The 17,600-nt window shown below is 41.3% G+C and overlaps 1 protein-coding gene across 1 annotated transcript in view; it reads right to left on the bottom strand.

The window, feature by feature from the left end:
- Nucleotides 1-792: 792 nt before the first annotated feature.
- The window catches only part of KCTD1 (potassium channel tetramerization domain containing 1), a gene marked incomplete at its 3' end in the record, with an annotated part of 32,801 nt that continues 15,993 nt past the window's right edge, over nucleotides 793-17,600 (bottom strand). Inside the window, exons 2-4 of the mRNA XM_082290639.1 lie at nucleotides 6,426-6,570; nucleotides 3,815-4,120; nucleotides 793-951 (exon numbers count right to left, since the gene is read on the bottom strand). Coding sequence (XP_082146765.1) covers nucleotides 793-951; nucleotides 3,815-4,120; nucleotides 6,426-6,570 — 610 coding nt within the window. The remainder of the gene's footprint in view (nucleotides 952-3,814; nucleotides 4,121-6,425; nucleotides 6,571-17,600) is intronic.

Raw genomic sequence — 17,600 nt, forward strand, 5'->3', positions numbered from 1 at the left:
TTATTGTATTTAATACATTATAAAATTTGAAAAAATTGTAGGAAAGCAGCAGATTCAAACCAGAGCATCTCTACCAAATATTAATTATTCTGGCCCCCTTTGAAAAACACAAAACAAAACAACAAAAAAACTCATTCAAAAGAAAAGTTAACCTTTCACATCTGTGAGGGCAGACAAAAAGTGTGCGACTTCTGTACAAACTACATTTAAAATTTCAGCTTTCCAATGCAATGGATGGTCGTCTCCTGAACACCTGCCCATCCACCTCTAAAAAAGACAGACATAAACCTCCATATGCAAATAAAGTTGAGTCAAGGTGTGTACACATTAAAAAGTGGATGGCTGTTTGGCAGTGGAGAATGGGTGAAGAGTAGCCTATGAATCCCCCCCTGGCAATGGCTTGTACACCGTGAAGTGGGCCCGGGAAGGGCCTAGGACACTTAATGGCCATCACAGCGCCAACCTCATCTACCACATTTTGTCATTGCATTTCCTACCCTTTGACATATACATACATATATATATGTACAGACATACATATACATACATATTTTTTTATGTGTGTGTGTGTTTTCTTTATACCTTGAGGTTACTATTATTCTCACTACTATTCCAAGTGTTCCCATATGAATTCAGGTGTGGTCTCTATATTTGATATAAATGTGTCTTTTATTCAATTTTAGTTCCAGGACTTGTTTGGAGTCCAAACTGCACATGAAATGTCCCTTTTTTTCTTTCCTCTTTTTTTTCCTTTTTTTTTTTTTTTTTTTTGCATAAAGAAACATGTCCATTTTAGTCCAGAGGCTCTTGCTTTATTCGAATGACAGAGGGTGCACGAGATGTCCTTCTGAGTTCTCGTCTCAGTACGTATTCACTGAATTGGGAAGAGTCCACCCCACCTCCACATGAGCCAACAATCTCAAACCCTCTTTGCTGTAACCTCTCAAGTACCTGCAAAAAAGAGGAAACAAACACCAATGTATAAGTAAATAAACAGATGATTTGCTGTCCAATGATAATAGCTGCTGTTTTCAAATGGATTCAGCCAGGGAAAAAAAAAAGTGGTTACATAGATTAACTGTACTAGATTGATTTCTGCTGACTATGGCCACTGAGCAGTGAAAAAGAAAAAAATGAAGAAAAATTTATTTTATTTTTTTAGTACTGCCAACAAATCCAGTCTTTCTCTGGCCACAGAAGCATTTCTAGAAAAACACGTTCTCTGCTTCATAGAATTTACAATACAAAAGGGCAAATACAGGATTGCACAACAGATGCTGAGGAAACACCTCAACTAAATGGTGACAATGTAGATAACACAGTCACAATTTCAGAAAACCTACCATGATATTTACTAGAGACTTAAAAACCAACTCTTTGTTACTTTTATCATCATCTTCATCTGTTCTGGGCTTCCTTTGCCTCACCTGTGAAGGAGACTCTTCCTGGGATTTACCAGGGTCAGCCTGACAGGCACCAGCCCCAAGGAAGGGGCTGATGCTCCTGGACCCCAGAGGATGTGGGACCCTCCATTCAGCATGACCAGACCTCACAAGGGTTGTGCTGGAATCAGATCCCTACCAAAGCTTCCCCTGCTATTTCACCAGTTGTCAAATTGGCTTGCATGGGTGCTGGGACAACACTGGCAAGTAGCACAGCAGAAGGCTGCAAAGAACTAGGGTGGGAGGAGAAGTAAGCTGAGGTTTAAAAATGCTTCAAAGAAGACATGCCATGTCTCTACATAAAATGCTTCAGGTTGGCAAATGTCTTTCCAAATTTCCTGAGCATGGCTAATTGCACTTCAGACATATCAAAAAGGAAGGGGTAGGAAAAGAGACTTGGAAACAGAGATCAAAACACATGTGCAATTTTTGTTTACCCTGACCTTTAGCTTTTAACTATATGCCAAAATCCCCTGCTCCTGCCCAAATGTGTTGGTGCAACTTGCTGAAAAACAGAACAGGAGAACTTGGGTCCTGAGAAAAATGTGGTGGAGTCAGCTCTGGAAATGCTCAGCCCTGGACAAACCATTTGGTCTGTATGTCACTCTTCAGGTCTATGGGTAGTCCTTATCCTGTCTCCCATTTTTGTTAGTACTGGGAGATGCTTACGTCTTCCTGTTATCAGTGTGGGATCATTACCACTCTTGAAGCCTGTACATATTTTGCTACTCTGACTCAGGTTTTTCACATCAGTAAACATGCTTTGTAATTCTTATTTATGCAACAAAAATGTAAGCATCAGAATAAGTGACAAAGTGCTGAAGGATGCAACTGCCTTGATAACTATCACATGATGTGGCTAAAGAACCGTCCTTGAAGCTCCTTTTCAGTTGTAATCTGACATCTAAGGCTGTCCTAAATTTGCATTAATCTCTATGACAAAACAATTTTGATGTTTCAGCATGAGAGTCAAGGCTGGTAAGGGACAATTGTCCAAGTATAACATGGGTTAGATAGGTCTAGATATGTCTGTCTAGACCCTTGTGTTAAGTGCTAGAACAAGTGAAGTGCCTGGCCAGCCTTCAGTGCATGCCCCAGTGCTCAGCTTGCTTCATCTGGAGAAAAAGAGGCTCAGGGGTGACCTACAACTACCTGAAAGGAGGCTGAAGCAAGGTGGGTGGTGGGCTCTTCTACCAGGAAACCAGCAACAGGACAAGAGGAAATGGCTTCAAGATGCACCAGGGGATATTCAGGTTGGACATCAGAAAGAATTTCTTCACTATGAGAGTGGTTAAGCATTGGAATGGACTACCCAGGGCAGGGGTGGAGTCACCATCCCTGGAAATGTTCAAGAAATGACTGGATGTGCACTTAGTGCTTTGGTTTAGTTGATGTGGCGGTGTCTGATCAGAGGCTGAACTCGGTGATCTTGGAGATCTTTTCCGGCCTTAATGACTCTGTGATTCTCTACCCGGACAGTGGGACCTGGCAGATGAAGAGATGCCAAGCTCAGCTTGCTGTTCTGTGTAAGAATTCACTCTTGAGTCTGCAGCATGTAGGAGGTGTGTTTAAACCAAACAGCATCAATTGTGCTATTGATGATTCCAGATGGCAAGTGCTGGCTATGCAGGATGTGCTAACTATGTGCAGGCAGGTGTCTGAGGTTGGTTGCTTTTAACCAACAAAGGATAAAACATATAACACTAACACTGAAGTTTATTATAATTATTCCAGGAACTACCTGCATTTGTCTCCTGGATTTTTTCTTATCCATTTCATAACAGCTACTGATTTTAGACATTGCTACATTGAATCATGGAATACTTTGGGTTGAAAGGGACCTTTAAAGATCATCTAGTTCAACCCTCCTGCAATGGGCAGGGACATCTTTCACTAAATCAGGCTGCTCAGAGCCCTGTCCAGCCTGACCCTTGAATATTCCATGGATGGGGCATCCACCACCTCTCTGGGCAACCTGTTGCAGTGTTTCACCACCCTCACTGAAAAATTTTCCTCCTTTTATCTAGTACAGATCTGCCCTATTTTTGTTTAAAATCATTACTCCTTGTCCTATCGATCGCAACAGGCCTCTACTATGCCCCAAAAAATTAGGAAAAAATATTGAAAGTGAAAGTGAAGGGTCTTCCCTGAGACCACAGAAAATTCTAACACTACTGTAGCTTGTTTGCAAAGAGATTTGGTGATACGTGAATTAAATGGAGAAAGACAACTTGACGCGCAGAAGCAAATCACTTGCTTAAAGCCTCCAGCTGATTCTGCTCACCAAAACGCTCCAGTGACATGGAAGAGGGGCAGCCCACTGGCACGTGGCCAGCAGCTCCCTTTCAAAAAATGCACATGTGACTTCCTACCTGAACTGAGTTGAGGTGACAGTATCCGTTCAGCGGAAATCGGATGACGTGTGTAGAGTCGTGGTTCCAGCCGGCGTTGACAGAGTTACACATCACATCACCGATCTCTGGGAACACTTCCTCTATCAATGACTTATCTCCACTCAGGGTAATCCTCTCGCCAAGATCTGGGGCAACTCGCACCACCAGGCACTCGCAGGACTTTGAGAAGCGGCCACTCTCCCGGTCCTGTTTCCACCGTTCCATCTCTCCTAGCATGGGCTGAAGCTGGAAATACTTTGCTTCTTCATATAACAAGCTGTAGTCCTGAAAGACACATACATTACTGTGTACAATTAAGAGAGGCATTGCTAATGTGGTGCTTAAGGTATATGGTTATTCAGGCCAACGCTGCTCTAGGTCTGGAACCCTTCAGACAGAGCTCCTAATTACTGTGTAGGAAGGTGTAATAAAATAACAGTACAAGCAAAAAATAACCATCAGCCACTTGAAACAGACTGAGTATAGCAGCAATTTTAAGAGTAGAGAAAGGCTATGCTTGCTCAATTCCCTGCTTGCTCGATTCCCTTCTGAAAAAAAACCCCACTTTTCCCCATATTTTATCCCCACAGTGATGTCATATAATAATGATCTCATTGAACAGATGGAACAGAATTCAATCAGGATTCAGAAAATTCATCACTAGGATCCATTGCATCTTACAGCAATACTAGCAGGCATTGTAACAGGTATAAGAATGTAAATGAGGGAGCCTGCAATGGTTGTTAGTGTAAAATGATTCAGATATTTGCATAATGTTTGCACATATTAGTGCATTTTAAAAATTAAGTATTTTTTAATACCTTCCCTATTTTGCCACTAGTATTGTTTACTACATCATCTGAAATGCCAGAGCACAGGGAATGCATTTCTAGGCATAGCCACTGCAGAAGTAATTTAGAACTGATGATGTGGAGTCTGCCTACTGCCATTTTTTAAATTTCAAAAAACATTAAAAAAAAATCTTGTTTTTCTAGGTGTAAGAGCATAAAACCATTTGGAAAATATTTATACAGAGAAAAGAGATACATGAGAATTAGGGAAGAGAGAGAAACAGAATGACAAGAGAAGCCTGCTAACAATCAGTATGGTCCTGAATTTGAACTAGAAACCAAATACTTGATGAGGACACCTAAATCATGGTAAACATACTGTTTACATTTCTTGTGTAACAAAAAAGTAATGTAATCTATGTATTTCTAAGAAACAAGAAACACTGTGCATTTTAATCACTGTTTTTTTGTACACCTTAAAGCATAACTGGGGAGGACACCCCTTTGAACATCACAGTTGGGTGAACTTGCCAGGAGTTACATTTTTAATTTCAGCACAGCTACAGTATATTTATGTGTTTAAAAGGCTCTACATATGTAATTTCTTAATATTGCATGAAAGGTGGCTTTTCCTTTTCCTGTATCTCTGATTACCTGCAGGACAAGTGCTGAGAGCAGCACAAAGCCATGCTAAGGCTTCAAAAGCAGGAAATGATGCTTATCTGCTAGCTCCAAACTCCCACATTATTCAGGGAGATCTACCCTTGTCACGTATGGAGCAGCAAGGATGTGTCTACCGCAGATGATTCAAAGGTTGCTGAAATAAAGCTCTCGAACAAAACCTCACAGCTATTATGCCCCAAGTGCCTGAAAAACTGTCTCAGCTACAAGAGGCAAAGGACTGCATACCAGTGTGAACTGCTCCATGCCTGCCTCATCACCCATCACCTCTCCTGTTCAATCCCAGTTGCTGCATTTCCTGCAGTGAACCAGGTGCACTGACGCGTGATCATTAAGCACAGATGAGGATCTGTTCTGATTGCAGACACCACATATACACCCTCATACCTACTAGTGCATAAACACCACATGGATTCTGAAGCTCTGCCTCTGTAGGCTTTGTCTGACAGTGAACTACCACTAATTCAATTTGTTACTAAAAACTAAAAAAAAAAACCAAAAAAAAACCCAAAAAAACCCCCAAAACAACAGGCTCTTTATTAAAATTTAAATAATAAATATAGAACTGTTCATTCCTGACTTCTCCAAAACTCCAAAATTAAACTTGCAGCATGCATTCAAGAGTCTGAGGGAGAAAAGATTCTATGACTTAATGCCCAAATATTACTATGTGTGCAGTTTATTTTGTCAATATTGTGATTCACACACCATTTTCTGAATTTCAGTGTGGGAGTGGAAACAGGAGCTGCTGCAATCACTAGGGAAGCATAAAAACGGATGAGAGGACAAGTAATCAGCAAAGCTCATGAGCAGTGAGTTGCAGATTGTAACATCACTTCTGTTTCCATCAGTATCCTACACTATTTAATTTCCCTAGGTCAAACCTGGCAAGGTTGCTTCATTACTGCTATAGCCAGGAGGGGAAAGTTTAATATTGATGCCACTCTAGTAAAGGAAGACACCACTTTAGCAACCCCGTTCTTACTTTTGTCACGTACCTGAAATCAAACACCATACCCTGCAAGTCCCCATTCCCTGTCCAAGCCTCTGTTTTGACTACACATCAGATTTTTGCTTATCAAGATACATGCAAAATTCCAAGTGCCTTGAAATCTCACCTTGAAATCATCAGGAATGAGGAGTTTTGATGTCCTTAAGAAATTCAAGATATATCTGAACATCTGCCCATCTCTGTCGATGAAATAATGCTGCTTGAGACTGTCGAGGACAATGGGCTCTGTGCCATCGAAAAGCCGGCCAATTCTGGAGAGGAAACAAGAGACAAGGAGCACAGTCAGACCAAGCTCACCTCAAGAGCTGCTCAAATGGCCCAATGCTACAAAACCCTCCTGTGCAAACTTCACTGAAGCAGCTCTGTGGCTTTGTTCCATAAGAAAAGGGCTGGTTTCAAACCACTGTGTAAGCCATATATTTTCCGGCATGGCTTCATTTACTTCCAAACAGCACAGCTGGGCAGGTAGAAGGGAAGAAGCCAGGGCAGCAGCCTTCTCCCACCCACCCCACTGCCCTAATCTGTATCTCATAAGATGACGAATTCTCAATTATTTTGGACACATCTTTTGATAGTCCCCTTCAGCACACCCCATCCCTTCTAGATGCTCCTACACCCTGAACTGACTCATTCTGCTTTCCAGAGCAATGCATAGGGAACTTGATTTAGTTTGGATACTAAATCTGGGTACCTGAGGAATAGTTTGGTTTGGTTCTTTGCTTGGTTTTCACTTGTTTTTTAAACCCAGGTCACTTTTTGGATACCATTTACTGCAACCAATACTAGGGCAGGCACAGCTGAGGTGAGGGCAGCACATTGAGGTAACATAAAGAGAGGGGTACAGAGTTGATAACATTTCAATGAGAGGTAATGCTTTAATGTAAAAGTTAAGTGCTTGTGGCAGGTATCAATCAGAACACTCAAATACTATAGAAAAATGTCTCAAGTTTTAGACACCACTCACTGACCACCAGAACCATGCAGCCACCTAGAGAGCCTCCCTCCGCTTGCCAACAGGTCTTGCAACATAAACCACTGGGTGCACATACATTTCTGGATGTGGGTCCCACAAACCAGCTTAAGTTAGAGCAATAGGAAGGGCTGAAAACTCCAAACAAAACTCTCAGAGTAACATGAAATAAATGTTTTGTTTCTGCACTGGGGCATTTGCAAAACACTCCTGAATCACAGGTGGTTTCCCAATAAAATGAGCAGGAGTGACTGGTAGGTCTGATTCTGTGTGCCTGTCCATACGTCTGTACATGCAATGTGGAAATACTTTTTGAAAACAAACAGTCATGGCACACTATTTTTGCTTTGTTTTAAAAGAAGGGAGTGAACAACGAACACCCACCACCAGCAATAAAAAAAAGCCACCAAATACTCAGAGGTGATCAGCCCTCCTGGCTGCATGAAGCACCCCAGGCTGAGAGATGCCCCATCTATTGGCCAGCAGAAAGGGAAGTCCAGAAGGGGTTCAAGAGGCAAAAGACAGAAGTGGCTCCCAGAGGGGGAGGCAGCAGGGCTTGCAGCAGGCTCTCAGGGAACTGCACAGGGGCAGGGTTCCAGGTGACCATACACTATGTTGCATCAACAGCCAAATATCCTCCCTTTGAAAATGGCACAGGCAACCCAAATTGAGTTTGGAATGATGTCTGTGCCTGGAGCAGGTGTATATATATATATATATATATATATATATAAGTTGTGAACAGAATACAAATCTCATCTATAGTTTCTCACCAGCTGGGAGGAGACCAGGAAAGAAACAAAACTCCATTAACCCCAGCTGGCCATTTACAGTTCTGTAGTAAATGCCTGAATTAATTCAAGTTGCATGAAGTCTGTAGCATATAAGGATTTAAATATATTTTGCATCATGATCAGGTACAGAACTTTTTTTTTTTTCCAAGCCATCCCTTGAACTATTCAAGCTTTCTTCCTTGTCTTGGTTTTGGAGACAAAACTTCAGGAGGAAACACTCCAGAATGAGTGCCTCCTCCAAAGGGAAAAGGGCCTCCCCTTTTCCTCCACCAATAAGACAAGTGGGTCACAGCAGGTGAAAGTGGAAAAAAACCAAACAGTTTATTAATACCAAACAAAACAGGGTAGGACAGGATTAAAAAAACCCTCAAAATACAACAAATGCCTGGAGAGAGAACAGACACGCGGGCTCGGACCAGCTGGGGCCACCCCGCAGGCTCCCTGGACTGGCGAGCAGGGAAGGGAGGCAGTGAGGCAAGAGGAAGGAAAGGGAAAAAAGAACAAGAAAACAACCCAACAGAACCTTTTCCCAGCTATCCGGAGCACAAAGGAAACCCAGAAAAGCTGCACAGCGCTCCCTCCCGAGCCCTGCCGAGCCCCAGAGCCCCTGGGCTGAGCCGTCCCACCGCCCCCTCGGGTCCGTGGCTCCGGCCCCGCCCCCGGGTCCATCCCAAAGGCGCAGCGTCCTTGGGCATCGAGCGGCCGGTTAAGGAATAAAGCGGCTTCATAACGTCCCCCCAGGACATTCCTCAAGGACTTGTTACTGCCTGCCCTGCTGCTCAAAATTTAAGCTGCCACAGCCCATATAATACAGGCTCCTGTTCACTTGGTGGATGAGCCACATTTTATGTCTAATATGGAAGTACTCAGCATTTAGAATTAATTTTCCCTTATACTCAAGCATGTCATCTTCAAATTTATCATGGAATTCACACACAAAACATGTATTTGGCCAAGTCAGTCATTACTGAAATGTATAATTGTAATTGGTTTCTGCAGCATTTTCCTAGTTCTAAATTACTTATATAATTACATATTTTAAACCTCTAGGCTTTTTGTCTCCATTTTATTAATTGTTTAGAGAAGAGCAAGATAGTATCAGAGGATGGAGCCTTCTGACAAAACCATAATGCTGAGGAGAGTGCTCAGCCACTGGGAGTGCTACCTGGGATCTGAAAGGCTTTGGGAATGGGCTGGAAGTGTTAACAGACGGCACTGCCTTCGTGCTCTGCTGCCCTGCAGCAGCAGCAGCAGCAGCAGCAACAGCAGCAAAATCCCAGGAACTGCAAAGTCCCAATTCCCTCCTGACTGCCCCCAAGGATCACTTTGCAATACACAACTGCTCTTTCACATATTAAAACAACATTGGAAGGGTAGAACCCTGGCAGAGAGACTTCTGTAAACAAAATTAAAACTTTTTTCCTTTTCAGATGGAAAAAATTTTGATTCCAGCTTCCTTCATATGGCCTTCAGGGAAAAACTTAAGATTCTATGAAATCCAACTCTGGTGACACGGTCCTGCTCCTAATCTGCATTTGCTACACCCATCAGGAGAGGAGACTGGGCTATGCCAGGATCTGAGGAACAAGCAGCATGCTCACCTTTGCACTTTTGGGTTCCCAGGGGCACAGTGGGAAGCTCTCTCTCATGCCTTACTTGTCACCTCCTCTGTACAATACAACTTGATAACCATCCTCCCTGCCACCCACAGCTCTGCTGGCATTCCCACTTGGTCCTACACTGGGATTATGATGCTTAAGAGACACCAGTTTGGTGGCATAAGAAGGGACTGGTAAGTCAATATAATTTCACTTCCCAAGAAAACCTGAAAGATGTTTATCCCCGTCTCCTTCTTGACAATGTTGGCTGATGATTGGCAAAGATACCTTTTTTTTTTTTAAATGACAAATACATAAGAGCTGAATGGAGTTTCGAAACAGGAAAGCGCTTTGAAGGAGGCTTGTAAAATAAGATGATAATTATATGCAGAATTAGCCAAATACCAAGGGTAAAGGATAAGAAACTGTAGTCCATTTACAAGAAAATGTGCTTCTGAAATATTTAATTAAAACTAACAGGCTGGAATTTTCCATATATCAGGAAAATTAATGTCCCATGGGTTGAAAGTGCGACCTCCAATGGGTAATAATTAATGTCTGTGGCTTTAAGTATCATATTCCACTGTCAGAAATCGAATGCTTCGAGGGCTGAAAATAAAACCAGCGGAAAACCCTGCTTCCATCAGAGAACTTGGTTTTACTTTAAGGACACAAGCCAGGTATAGCTACAAGTCCTTGTTTACTGGAGAGCAAACAAGAGGGAATGGAAAAGATCATTGTTTTAAATCCACAAAATACTATAGGGATGGATCTTTCTTCCCACAGATCAGCATTCCCATAACAGTATTTCTAGACCAAAAAGCTAGCACAGGAAGATGACACTGTTTGCAGGATTTCTCAAATTCTTCAGAAAAAAGTCCTGCTTGTGAAGTATGAAAATATACTCAATCTGCAGCAAAACTGTATATATAGTCTGTTTATAACCTTGCTCTTACATTGTATAAATATTTATATATATTGTTATTATACACATAAAGAGAAAGGACTTCACTTTAGTATATTCTGCCTCAGCTGAGAATGTGGGAAAGCAGCAATAATTAGGAACAAGATGGCCAATACTAATTAAACAAGTCAACTGTTGCAAAACTCTCTTAATGCCAAGAAAAATGACGGAGTTCTGCAGATTATTTTAATGGCTTCACTGGATAGAGCTAAAATTCTTCCCTTCTGTAACCAAAAGGATACAGGGAACATGGAAAAGCTTTGAAAGCCTTGATGTTTGGAAACATGGAGAATGTTACATCACTTTCAAACTAAGGTAGAAATAAACCTTTTACTTGTCTGAGAAAATGCAGGTATTCAGTATGTTATTCCTCATATTAACGTCTTTATCAGAGGACACTACAAACTCAAAACTAACTGAAAATCTTTTGCAATAAACTACTTTCAACAGTTCTGAGCTCTCAGATTTCTCTTTTCCCCATGTTTTTCACAAAATAACAAAAAGAGCAGAAAACTGGTATGAAGTCCTTTTCTTAACCCATCAGAGGGGACTGTGCAGCAGGAGGAGCATCAGTGATGCCCTGGAACCTGCAATCCCACACCGATGGCAAGGCAAGTAACTGCCTGGATTTCACTGACGGCGGATATTCAGCAGCTGGCGAAGAGCAAAATACTCATGAAAATATATCTCTCTCCCTCCAGTTATAAAACACACGGCAAAGTAAAGGTATTTTATTTGAAATCTTACTCATCTGGTTGGATCCACTGTTTCAAAGTGATTAGGAGCTTGGTCCTTAAAAGTAAAGTGCGAGTTTTATTATCACATCATTATATTTATGTGGCTAATGGGAATGCTTATTTAACACTCTGGAGTGTGTGGAGATTGAGCTGGAACAGGCTTTTACTTTTTTTTTCTCTGCAACTTTTAGTCTGAGCTGTCCTTATTAATTTCTTTTCATTTTCTTTCACTGAGTGCTCAAAGGCAATTTGCATAAGAGCCCATTATAAATTAGATCTGTTTAATGGTATGCTCATCTCATGGCTATTTAATTTTACTTCCTCGTATGTCTAAATTATATAATTTTGCACTGTCCCCTAGCAGCTAGCACAGTTGAAGAGGTGTCCATACCAGCGAGAAATGTTATCCCACCCAAGTGGAGAATGATGAGGTTTCTATTCTTTTTTTCCAGAGGATCACTTTGACAATATCAACCTGCTTTTCTTTTTTGAATAACTTACATCATTTGAATCCATAGAGACTGAATACATAGCAACCTTTATAACTCTGCATAACAAAAGTTGGCTCATAAACGTAACAGAATACATTTGCAATTTTCAGGAACATATATTACGAAAACCGCATTTTAACCAAATACCCAGTTGTAATCTCTTGCTCTCAGTGCTATTATAATTTGTTCTTATCTTTTTCTTCTTACATTTAATTTAAGGTTTCATGTCAGTGAGTCTCAGGAATTCCTTAGCACATACAGTTCCTACATTATGAGAAGGTGCATGAATACAATGATTTTAAAGCAAAGGTAACAGGGGGAAAAATGCATTAAAACCTAAAATCTCATTAAATTTTCTATAGAAAAAGTATTTATATAAGAGCCAAAATGACAGAGAAGAAGAATGTACAGGAGAAGGTATTGAAACCCCAGTTCTTACAAGGTTTAAAAAAAAAGTTACATGGCATTTTAAAGAACAGATAAATGCCAAATACTGAGTAAAAGGATGTCAAACCTTTGTGGAAATATTTGCTAAAGATTAAGGAACTGAATCATTTACATGGAGAAGATTTCGAACATCTTAAGATTGTTACTTCAGCATGACAGTGAAAGAAAAGGTAGGGGCAAGCTCAGAGGGCTCATAAAGCATTTAGAAGGAAGTGAAATAGATAAAAAGTGGTGAATAATCTTAAAGGCAGAGCAAAGCATGTGAGGAGCAGATGGGAAGGATCTGAAATGATGAGTGACATGGTACCATCAGGGAATGCATCAGACAAAAAAAAAAAAAAAAAGAAAGAAAGAAGAGAAAGAAGAGAGAGAAACATGGGATTTGCTACAACCTGCCTGATCAGAGGCAGCATCAGGAGCAGAGATGAAAGCAAATCAGGCATATTACAAAATGAACTAATAGTCATTGGCTCTAATCCAGGGGGACAAACTGACACATTAACTGGAAAAGTATAAATTGCACAACATCGTGTAGTCATGTTGCAGGAATGCTACTGACATGAGAGCAAACTACGTCTTTCTACGCCACAGATGAGCGTGGAGAATGCGAGACGTGTATCGAAATGACAGCGGAACAAACGTGGATACATGGGTCACAGGGTGCATGAAAAAATGGACGGCCAAGGCTGCACAAGTCAGTAGAAGCACCCCTACCTCTGTTCGCCTGAAAAGGAAGCTTTTCCAAAATAAAATAAAACCTGTGTTTCCCCTGCCCAACAGTTGACCTAGCTTCCTAGGAGATTCACACCAGAACTAATGATTACACCATGAAATTGAGCTAAGACAACAACTCCCCTGGTGTACAGAACGTACTGGTTGACAGTCAGTCAACCTGGTGGGTGCAGGGTGCCTGGATGTTTGACAGAAGCCAGTCCAAAAATGTAGTCTCTGTCCCAGCCTTCTCCTGGGATGTTCAAACCCTCATTCCCAAACTCAGGACCATCATCTACCCAGACACAACTGGCACTTGTAGAAATGCTGACATTTTAGAATAGAAAGGAATAAATAGCTGGGATGGGATGTTGAGAGCTGCTGACTCATGACCAGAGAACTGTATATGCAGGTAGATGGAAACGATCTCCCACATTGCATGATGGCAACAAGGGTGAGGCCAGGAGTGCACTACCCCAGACCGTGGATGGGCCAGGGAGTTTCTGTTTACCATATTCCTTCTGTCTCTGCTCTGGTATACCAGAGAGATGCAGACTGATAAGAAGAACAGGCTGAAACCCTAATCTGCATTTTTTCACACGAGGCTGGGCAGGTAAGTGTTTTAAAAGCAATTGCAATACCATGTCAGCCAAACCTCCTGAATCTCTAGGTTGCATTACAGGCTTCAGATGTGGCTGAGAGGGGTCTATCCTCTGCTCACCAGCTGGTGTCCCACTCCAAACCAGGATCTTTATCCCCACAAATCCCATCACTTTTCAGAAAGTGACGTTCCTCCATCTGACAGACACTGAAGAGCTGGACTCAATGATCCTTGTGGATCTCTTCCATCTCAGAATATTCTGTGACTGAATACATCCTTGACCCTCAGTTTTGCTTGTCTTCAGACACCAAACATACCCTCAAGCCCTTTTGCTACCACACAGATATGTTTCCAGAAACCTTAAGCCTTGCAACCCCCAAATAGGTTGTTCCTTCAGCCAACCTACTGTCTACAGACCAGTGCCACAGCCCCTCTCTTTCTCTAGCACTTTGAGGCACCTCTGGGACCAGCCAGCACCCTGACTGACCCACCTGCCAAATCATGGAGACTCAGAGGAGGGCAGGAGGGTGCATATACCTGCCATCATCCCACTCATCACAGGGGGCAATTTGCTCTAGGTATTTGTGAGGACATCAGGCAATAAGGAACTACACATGGCCTTCCCTGCACACCTTGGTGGTCCATAGCCATACCTTGACCACCAGTATTTTAGTCCTTAAAATGCCGTCTCTGCTCTTCTTTCTTTTCAGGCTTGTGCATGCACTGGATATACTGAAGAACAGTCTACAAGCCTTTAAGCCCCACATCTCCTACAGTGTTTGGTATCTTGCGAGTAAAAAAACTTTAAAAACTTTCTAGTTTTCCAGAGCATATCAAAACCACTTTTCCTAAAATCACTTAAACCAATGAAATGTTAAATCAATTATTCATGCAAATGCTTTTGCCATCTCTGTTTTTTGTAACCAAGTTTTCTTGGCAATGATAACATTTCACAGAAAAATTAACAAATACTCTCTTTGCTTGCCAAGATAATTTTACTAAGCTTGAATCCGATTCCATTGAGGTATGTTATTTGTTTTATCTTGAGGGAAGCTGCCTATTAAGTTAGTAGCAACCGTGTCCTTTTGCTTGTGATATGGTTATTACTGAGCTATCAGGAGTACCTTTAAGTTATTAGGGTGCAATGGCAAATTAAGTACTTTGCGTCATAATTAGCTAATGACTTTTGAATTATATTTTAATCATGTTTAAGATGGTCAGGTTGGCTGTGAGTACAGATAATGGAGGATAGGAGCAGAAGAGGAGTGTTTATCATTCAATACCAAAAGCCAGAAAGTAGGTAAACCGGTGGATGCACAACATCCCAAAGGCCATGATAATCTATATATTCAGAACACGGAACTCCTTCACAGGCAGCAATGTGAAAAAGTGGAACTTGTGTCTTAGGATCACATTTGAGTAAAAAGCAAAAATATATTCGTTTCAACTCAGTCTCCTTTGAGCCTGTCAACTTTTTTTTTTTTTTAAATAAAAAGATTGTTAACAATACCCATCTTCAAATCCCTGTTGATAAACCTCTTCATGTGGATTCCACAAAGAGAGGACACCGTTAAAGCAGCTTGGTAAAAGCTACCAGAACCATTTCCCTTTCAAAACTCATGATGTTCAAAAAAACCCCAAACAACCAAAAAAAAACCTTCTCAGAATGGGGAAAATCCTTTGATGTATTCCTTTGTATATCAAGTTTGCCCCTCAGCTTTCATGAATTTCATTCAAACCTCTATTAGCTCTCACTACTTCTTCTGTATCCTTGAGAAGACTCAGCATCAAAATTCCACATACGAATCGCTGGAAATTAGGAAACACTCTGAGACTCTCCATGAAATGCCTTAGAAAAGTAGCAGCAAAACAAGTTCTGGATCCAAACCCAACAGAGACCCCACTTCAGCACATTTGTGCTTTGTAGAAGCTCTAAGGTGTTGCTAATTCTGCCCCTTCCCAGGATGTTACATTGAGAACCAGGCATCACACTTCATATGCCTGGAACCTCTTTCCCTATGAATGACAAACATGGCAATGAAACCATAATGAATTAAGCTTTCCATTATCTTCACAACTTTCACTACTCAGCCAGAAATCACTTATATGTTGTTTTGTTAACTGCTGCCTTCTCTAAGAGAAGGGACAACACGTTTCCATAGACAGGACAAGAACACACTTGCCTTTCCCTTCACAAGAGTTGCACAAGTTCCTCCTGCATTGCAGCCCATAAAGGCAGGAGACAGCACAATTAACCTCTGTGTGCTCTATGGGGGATCCACAGGGACTGCTTCCTGAGAGAAAGAGGCCACCACTGCATTAAAGCCTAAGTAAAAGCTTTCCATTAATGAATAAAATTCAGAGGGACAAAGTGCTTCTAAAACTTTTAGATGTTAACTATGTCTGTGCCTGTGTCCCCAGAAAACACCACCCCTCAGAGCCCAGAATGAAGTATTCCCAAACATCCTTGCTCTTCTGCTTTCAATAAATACCCATGAAAATCACATACAAACTTTGTAACATCCTCTTAAGTGCAGTTCATGCAGAGGACAACAATTTGCTGCTGTTAGCTTGTGCAGCAGAAGCCTGTAAAACAGATTACCAGGTCTCAACCCTGCTGCTGAATTTGGGCTTGGACTGTCAGAAGGCAAATTTGATAGGGAACGTGGAAAAGATGTTCGCTCTGCTTTTTAAAATCCCTACAAAAATAGACAAAGGAGAAAAAATACACATACAAAGAATACTATTAAGGTAGTCAAAACTAGCTTCACAAATTAAGATATGTGAGATATTAGAGATGCTCCTGCAACTCACATTTGCAAACCTCCCTCTGTGTGGAAGATTTTAGACTATGTCTTTAATGATCTAATGAAGCAAGAAGGTATCAGACTAAGGAACGTTGTAAAGAAAGCATGCAAGAATGAATCTTCAGAACAGGGCTCGAAGAATATGCACAAAATGCAGCCCAAGGGTCACATGCTGAACTGAGGAGGAGCAGGAGATGCTGATGACGTTTAGTAAATAAGCAACACATCTCTATGCACAGAGGCAGACAAATGTATTGGAGATGGTATTATTACACACATACCATGAAACTACAAAGAAAGGTCACCCAAATAATGTTCTTTTCCTATGAAGCTTACTTTAATTGTAATGAGAGAAGCTAGAAGGCCAGCTATCCAATAGCACATTTATTATACTTCTCTCAAATATTTGTGTTTTCCTTTACTACTTACTTAGCCCACCTGCTCAGAGATTCCTCTACCTAGACTGAAAGCAGTACTTTCAGGCTAACATCCTAGATTTCAAATTCTTCTAGAAGGGCAATCCATGTAGCATAAGAGCATACAAAACAGAGGCAAGGAAGAGATGCGTGTTATGAGCACAGAATTTAGTATGAGAAACACAGGACCGTACGCTGCTCTTTTTTTGATTAACTCTAACTCACATAAAATACAATTACATTGCTGTGATTCCTGATGTGGACACCCACAAGTGTCTATATAAAGAAACGTGTTTATACCCGTATAACTCATTCCCAGATATTTACATGTTTAATCACTTCCATGCTAGAGGTTGAAACGATTTATGCACTTCAGTAACTAGAAAAATCACACCATTAACCAAATCAGTTCATACAAAACCTGTGCGCTAATCAGTTAAGAGGACAGGAAAGTCCACCTAAAACATCGTAGACAGTGGCTCTGAGCAATAAAAAATGCTCATTGCACAGGTTAGAAATGCCAAAGCCACACCTGAACGTTTTGCTGGTGGTGGGGTGATAAAAAAACACACAGATAACATTATTTCCATTGACAGACTTTACATATACAAAACAGTGGCTTTATTGTTTATTAAATTAGATGCTGCCATGGTGTAATCATCCCTGCAGCCATACCAAGCCCAACAGCAGGTCAAATGCAATCCTGTGGAGGAGGTAGCGAGAGGAGAAAGGAAGAGAACTGAGA

This window comes from Coloeus monedula (genome assembly GCF_965178545.1).
Source record: "Coloeus monedula genome assembly, chromosome: 1".
Taxonomy (NCBI): domain Eukaryota; kingdom Metazoa; phylum Chordata; class Aves; order Passeriformes; family Corvidae; genus Coloeus; species Coloeus monedula.